The sequence below is a fragment of the Lactuca serriola genome, chromosome 5 (assembly GCF_051521515.1).
Source record: "Lactuca serriola cultivar US96UC23 chromosome 5, Lser_US96UC23_V15, whole genome shotgun sequence".
Classification (NCBI taxonomy): domain Eukaryota; kingdom Viridiplantae; phylum Streptophyta; class Magnoliopsida; order Asterales; family Asteraceae; genus Lactuca; species Lactuca serriola.
The window spans coordinates 357,959,693-357,967,363 of NC_136412.1; the positions used below are offsets into that span (position 1 = coordinate 357,959,693).

General features: G+C 35.3%; 1 protein-coding gene across 1 annotated transcript; it reads left to right on the forward strand.

The window, feature by feature from the left end:
• The first annotated feature begins 5,764 nt into the window (after nucleotides 1-5,764).
• On the forward strand, nucleotides 5,765-7,671 carry LOC145055636 (FCS-Like Zinc finger 8-like). Its single transcript, XM_079004002.1, has 2 exons — nucleotides 5,765-6,719; nucleotides 7,388-7,671. The coding sequence occupies exons 1-2, from the start codon at nucleotides 6,055-6,057 to the stop codon at nucleotides 7,461-7,463; spliced, it is 741 nt and encodes a 246-aa protein (XP_078860128.1). The 5' UTR covers nucleotides 5,765-6,054; the 3' UTR covers nucleotides 7,464-7,671.

A 7,671-nucleotide genomic window follows, 5' to 3' on the forward strand; every position in this document is an offset into this window, starting at 1 on the left:
CCGATCTATGATAAACCTTAAGCCACCATTTTCCAACCTTGTTAAATCCAAGTTAGTGTGCCGGTTAACCACACACGCTCCACTAACGACTTAAGCAAGGTGCAAAATGTTATTTCATGGGTGTAGCACCAAATTCACATTTTCCTAAAATAACTAAGATTGGGAATTTATAAAACATTTAGTTACTTTATAATCATTATAGTTTTAATGAGAATTAAAGTCATTTTCCTACCCGTTTGGCTAACGACCCTCCACCAGTCAAGGAAGCGGTGGGTGAGAGTGGACACCCATTAAGCTGCCATTTTATAGGCAACAACCTTATACCCCCCTTATAGACCGACTTCGTGAATGAGGCTTACTAATGGTAAAACGACTTGATCTTATACATATATATATATATATATATATATATATATATATATATATTATTAACATATAATACTATAAAGTATAAGGGTTGAATTATAACTTTTAAAATTCTAGGGGTTGGAACTAAAGTTTTCTAAAGTGACTTTACATGTTTCAAAACTTGAGGGAAAGTTTTGTAACTATTCAAAACTTTTCAACCTCATAACTTATGAGTTAATGGTTTGTTAAAATGAAGACTCTTCATTTTATGTAACCTATGTGTTCTTTAATGGACTTTAAAAGAAAAACTTTTGGTAATCCATAACTTGAGGACAAATTATGGACTCCATTAAAAACATTTAGATCAAGAATTAAACTAACTAACAATTTGCAAATAATTCCTATGATCTACCAAACTCATAAGTGTATGAACATTCATATCAACAATTTAAAGAAACATATAAACACATATAAAACTTGAAATTTTGATAATAACCATTGTAAATGGATTAGCATAATCATTACCACATCAAAGACAGGTTTTATAAGTCCAAGACAGTTTAGGGTAAGAAATCTAGGCCATTTCCAGCGGCAAAACTCGAAAACTGCACTCTGGGCCTCATACTCGTCGAGTGCATGAACCTACTCGACGAGTAGGATGAATATATGCATGGACTCGTCGAGTTCACTCAGCAGGATGCATAATTTTTCGATTTTCTTCAACAATTTGCATCAAGTATCAAGAAAACAAGCCTAGGCTCTGATACCACTGAAGGGTTTTGAGCATTCTAACACTCCAATGGTGTAAATTCAACCTTAGAAACCTTGGATCTATGTTTTACTAAGATACATGCAAATTTGATTTTTCCAAGGTTCTTAACCTAACTAGCATGGCATGGGGAACTTGAAACATAAAAGCTAGTAGAAGAACATACCTTTCTTGTTGCTTGGATTCCTTAAGAACTTTGTGAGCCTAGCACCCCAAATGTGATGCCTCAAATGTTTCACACAATACCACAACTCTTGGAATAACTTTGAAAGTACACTATCACTCAAAATCAGCTAGCCCTCCTTGTTCTAGTCTTAGTGCCGATTTTGCTAGCCTATGGGGTCTTTATATAGTGTGTCACAAGTAGGGTTACACCATGTAAACCCTAATTGACATGGCTTTTCATTTCCTCCATGATCCATGGGTTTTAACCTCCATGGAGCATCCATGGAGCACCCAATGGGTTTTAGCCCAATCCAATAAACCATGGATCATTAGCCCACTATATAAGAATAGATGATTTACACAATCAACCCCATATATTTAATTAGTCTCTTTTTTTTATCAAAAAATTAATTCCAAATTAATTATTGATCAATACTAATTAAATAATATGATTTCATATAAATATATTATAACTTATAATATATTAACAAATCATAAGTGTCCTTCTTCCCATTTTGTCTATCCAATTATCATGATGCCATGCAACCCAAATGGACCACGCCAACTGGGACAAGTACATACCAGAAGTTGTTATGGACTTAGACACCTTATCCAACACATACTACCTTCCAAATCTACTTATATTTGTCTTAAGGAACATCAGAAACCGCCCAAAACAAGTACAACAACCAAGATACACATACATCCTATCCCCAGTGAGTAGACATTCCTCATCTGGTCGGCTACTCGCACATATACTCGTCCATGAAACTTCCACCAACCCTGCAGCCGCTCTTGTATGCTAATCATACATAACATTGGATCCTATAAACAGTCAAATGCGTACCCTAAGACCACAACCAAACAAAGAACATGAAGTAAGGCCAAATCAACCATTATCAGGCTATAGAATCTTAGTTATGTATAACTATGATGTACACACTAAGAAACTGCAGTAATGATGTCATTTTCATACAAGAAGTCCTATGAGGCTATCAGGAATCATATCATCAGACAGTTCTATCATGCAATCCATGAAGATCCCTAGCCTATCACTAGCATACATTTCTACTCATATCATAACAAATAATAGTGTGGTAACATGGGGTATACTTTCTTTCTTCGTTTGATCGTACACATCTCCTCCTGCCTGGGTTGTTTTTTGAAAACAATTTGAATTTAAATTTGAAAATTATTTTGAAAACCTTATTAAGTTCCTTAGTTCGAGTCTGGATTCACACGAATACTCATCCAATTCTCTCAAACCAAGGCTCTAATACCAACTTTTAACATTCCAAAAATCATGATAAAATTTTTCATTTTTAACTTTAAAGAAAATGTTGTTTTCAACCAAAACCATATCAAATCGAGTATCAATTGGCAATATCCCCAAGATCAATGTATCATAAAATCTCCCAAAACATATCATCGAAGTATGTGTACGATCACGCCTTCGCCTTGTCCAGGTCATCCGAAGTACCCAAAACAATAAACTGAAACTGTAAGCCAAAACTTAGTGAGTTCCCCCAAAGTACCACATAACACAACCAAATAGATATACAAAATGCATGTTGGGTCCACAACCTCCCGGTTAGCTTAGCCTAGCCTACAACCTCCCGGTTAGATTGCCCTGCAATAACGTACTTGGTCCACAACCTCCTGGTTGAATTAATCTGGCCCACAACCTCTCGGTTGGATTGCTCTATCCCACAACCTCCCGGTTGGATTGCCCTGGCCCAAAACCTCTCGGTTGGACTACCTTGAGTTTGTTGACTGACCGTATGAAGCAATACAGTCTCAACCCAACCATACTATGTCGACATATAACATATAACATCTTACATATAACATCTAACATATATTCAACATACTGATAATCATATAGCTAGACAACAGCCTCACAAGCATATCTACCGATCACTACCATATAATAATGTCCTATATACCAGGATTCAATTCTAACAGATCAATAAAACATCACAACATTCCCTAAACCAGGGTACATAGCTCAATGGCCAGCATTGGTGCCTTCGACCTGCAAGTACAATGAGGAAAACTCACCTCTCAGTTTGGTAAAGATCTTTGAATAGGATATAACTCTGAATGACAGCTCAACCAGTCACATATTCATCAAGAAATGACCAATTTCAAATACCACTTAAAATACCCAAAATACCCTTAGGTTAAACTTGGTCAAACCCTGTTCAAAGGTCAAAGTTAACAAGTCAACTCAGCCACTCGCCATGTCGTGGTTAGCTCTAGCCACGCCATGGTGACTAGAGAGCGAAACAGTCGCATGGCAGCCATCCACCACGTCGTGGTGACTATTCAGACAAGCTTATACTAATAAGCTCTTAATCCATCAAACGAACCATTCAAACTTCCAATAAGACAATCTATCATCCAATAAACCATAAAATTTTTGCTTTATAGACATACATGTCTAATGGATGTCCTGAACCCAAACTAGGTCAAAATACAGTAAAAAGGGACAATATCCCATGCAAGAGTTCAAAACTCTAAGAAATTCCAAATCCAACACTCCTAATCCCAAAGGGACTCTATAGATCCATAAAGTTGACAACTTTATGGAATTCCAACACTCCAATAAATCTCAACATGAAGAATAAGGATTAGAAACCTAGATCTATGCATAAAGAACTAAAAAGCATGGAACTTAAGGACTTACAAAAGTCCAGAAGCTGCACAACAAGAAGATGAGAAGAGCCCCTTGCTAAATCTAAGCCTAAAAGCCACCTTCTTCTTCTTCTAATACCCAAAAACCAACACCAAAGGCTCAAAAAGCAAGTTGGAGGTTAGGGTTTGCTTAGAGGCTGAGAGAGTGTGATGAAGGCTGAGGGTGAGCAACCCTAGCCATCATATTACCTTAAATAGGGACGCAAACCCCGAAGTCATTTAACCACAACCACGCTGTAGTTATAGGCTCGCACATCATGGTGGTCATTAAAAACTCGCGACACATCATCCATCACTAAGTCGTGCGATACCTTCACCACGACGTGGTCCCGCTCGAAACCCAAAATACTTTCAATTAAAATACCTCTAGGAATCCGGATGTTACACATAAAGTTCCATGCTTTATGGTGTTTTACCTTTGCATCTAAGAGTATTTGGAATTTTAGTATTTTATTTGATGTTTTGGTCCTTTGGATGGTTTGATCAATGGAGTTTGGACAACTCCATGATCTTTGGGTAGTGTTCTACTTCAAATCAGATGTGTTAGTGGAGTAGAGAGTGCATGCAAGGGCTCTATTTACTCTATGCATGAAGAAAAATGCTATCTTAGACATTTTAGATATTAGAGTTTTAGATCTAGTTTGTTTGGGGTGTCTTAATGGATAAATTTGGAAACTTTATCCATTTAGACATCAAAGAGATCTAGATATGAAAAGTAGAGGTTTGGACTTAATGGATTAAGTCGAGTTTAGTTGCAGAATCTGGACAGATGCAACACATGTGTCAAAGGGCCACAACGCGCCTTGGATTTTTCTATAGCACGTTTGTTTTAGTCTGAATCTTGACTATTTCATCCTATAGTGAACATGACACATCCAAGAGAGGGCACGACGCACCTGATTGATCAAGGGTTGAATATTTTACCGTTGACTTTGACCATTAGCAGCTGACTTCTTAATCGGTTTGACTTTTGGTCAAATTATGGGGTCTTGAGCTGTAGACTAAGGTTTGATCTCTATTTGGTAATTAAACCACAAAAGTTAATATCACTGATTATATCTACACCAAAGCATATGTAGTTTAAAGCAATATACTACATAGATCTATCAATTTGCTTCCATTGCCATCACTAGAAACATGTACCCTAAAATTTTCCTTATACATACTCATATTTTTATTATATAAAAGCTTTATGTGTTTGTGCAACAAAAATGACAATACAAATACTCTAATATTAACCGTCGAGAACATTACTCACGAATGTTTGTTTACATTTCAGACTAACCTATAGAATATACTTTTTAAATTAAGAATATACAGATGTCAGATTTCAGACAAAACAACCATCAACCCTCACCAGCTTCGAAATGATAATAAGTAATCTGAAATGTGGTAATCCAAAGTAAGTTGTTAGTTTTTCAAAATTTAAAAAACACTATTTCTTTAAAAAAAAATCATTTTTCCTATTTGAATTGTACATAAGCTTTCAGTTTATGTCATATAGATAATTTTCATGTAACATACTAGGACTCTAGGAGTAAATCAAATTCTTAATCTTCGAACAGTCGAACTTCCTGAATTTTGATAGCACATACCAAAACCTTTATCACTATTAACTCCAAGATTCCGATTGAAAACAATGATATCTTTGGTTTAGATTATTTTGTACTTCAAATATAAATTTAATTAAATATCAAGTCTCAATCTCGCTTTTCCTTAGCTCTCTTTTTAAAAAGCCTTCAAACTCCAAAACCATTTCAGTTCTCACCTAAACAAAACCATCTTTCTCTCCCTCAATCTCGAGAAATGTTCATCATAGCGATGTCTCCAAAGAAGAGTATCGTTTAGATCAAACTCACAAAGTTTTTCCCTAACTTCATTGATCATACTCCCAAATTTCTTGATCGAATGGGTAGATTAAATCACAAAAAATCCAATCTAAATTTCGTCACAAACACTTGGGTTTTAATCCGTATCACTTCTTGTTTTTCTTGAAATCGCCATGGAAGTTACTGAAATCTTTCTTTCTTTTTTTCAATTTTAATTTTGATTCCTAGATCTTGGACGAGTCGATCATGGCGGATCAAAGACCCATTTCTTCTTTCCTTCCTTCACCACGGTTCTTTAATGGCTTCTTCTCCCCCAAAACCCTGCAAGACTCACAACCATCACCCACTTCGATTCTCGACGCCAATAAAAATTCTGTCAACAACCCATTTGAAAACAACAAAAACCGAATCAAACCCATGAAAATCTTCGAGGAAATCAAAAACCCATCTGAGAAATTCGATCATGAAGGTATTGCGTTAGCACTAATTGATGAACAACCCAGTGAAACCATTTGTAAACCCAATACTATTAGTCGGAAAGTTTTGTTCGCATCAAATCTCAAGATTCAGATTCCTGATTCTCCCGGCGATTACGGGATCAAGACACGTAGCTCTCAGTTTTCCGGTACACCTGCGCCAACGCTGACGGGGTTCGGGTCCCCCCGAGGATTTACTCGTCAGCTTTCTTTGAGGGAAATGGAGCTTTCAGAGGAGTATACCCGAGTGATTTCTCATGGCCCGAACCCAAAAACGACCCATATTTATGATAATTGTGTTGTGGAGAGTTGTGGGGTAATCGGGTCGACCCATTTGAAGAAGCCTGGTCCGAAACCGCCATGTGAGAGTTTTTTAAGCCTTTGTCATACCTGCAAAAAGAATCTTGAAGAAGACGCTGATATCTATATTTACAGGTTAGTCCCAATTCCCAAGTAATTAATACTTTTAAAGTATAATATATTTTTTATTGATTAAAACTTGCATAAAAAACTGGTAAAAATATTTTATATAATTACAAAACAGTTTTTTTTAGATTTGTGTCGAGTTTGCATATATCTTTTTAGGTTCAGATAGAGTGAATTATTGCATATGTTATCATCCAAAATGGTAGCTGATTTGACAATTTAAAAGCACTTTAGGCGGTTATGGTTTTGTCAAAAGTAAATTAAATTCAAGGTAGCAAGCTATCAATTAAAGAGTTGTTGTACAAAAATTATTATGAAAATGTAAAATTAGCCAACTATTTTTATCTTCAAGAATGTGATTATCATATTCAATTTTGATTCTTAAACTCTTAATAGTTATTTGATAAGTAGATGCAAACAAAGAAACTATGGGTAATTGCATGAATAAGATGTTATTGATATACTTATGAAAATTGACAAGCTCGTTTTTTTTTTGTCGTTTTAGAAAGATTTAGGAAATCACATGAGGAATATTTGTTTTCTTTTTGACCAATCACCTGACAATTTATTAGAAAATATCATAATACATAAATGTAAGATTCAATTTTTTTCATGTAATTTGGCTTAAATATCACTTTATTAAAACATATCTTTAATGTAATGGGATAATTTTACAGGGGTGAGAAGGCTTTTTGTAGTGAAGAATGTAGATGCCAAGAAATGGTTTTGGATGGGTTGTTGATGAACTCATAATAATTATTATTGAATGACTATTTTGTCTTTTTTCTTGTATTGTGTTGAAGTCCTAATAGGGACTTATATTGAGGAGATGGTGGGGATTTTAATATGTTTGGTATGATTTGATTGGATTGGATTGTAATGTTTAGCAAGAAGGGGGGATGATTATTGGGTGTTTTTTTGTTTTTGATATTTAATTTTAGTTTTTTGTTTTACCATTCCA

Bases quoted from the DNA above. Each gene is read 5' to 3' on its own strand.
- LOC145055636 (XM_079004002.1), top strand. From the start codon at position 6,055: ATGGCGGATCAAAGACCCATTTCTTCTTTCCTTCCTTCACCACGGTTC. The intron at 6,720-7,387 runs GTTAGTCCCAAT...ATAATTTTACAG, and splicing joins GCTGATATCTATATTTACAG to GGGTGAGAAGGCTTTTTGTA.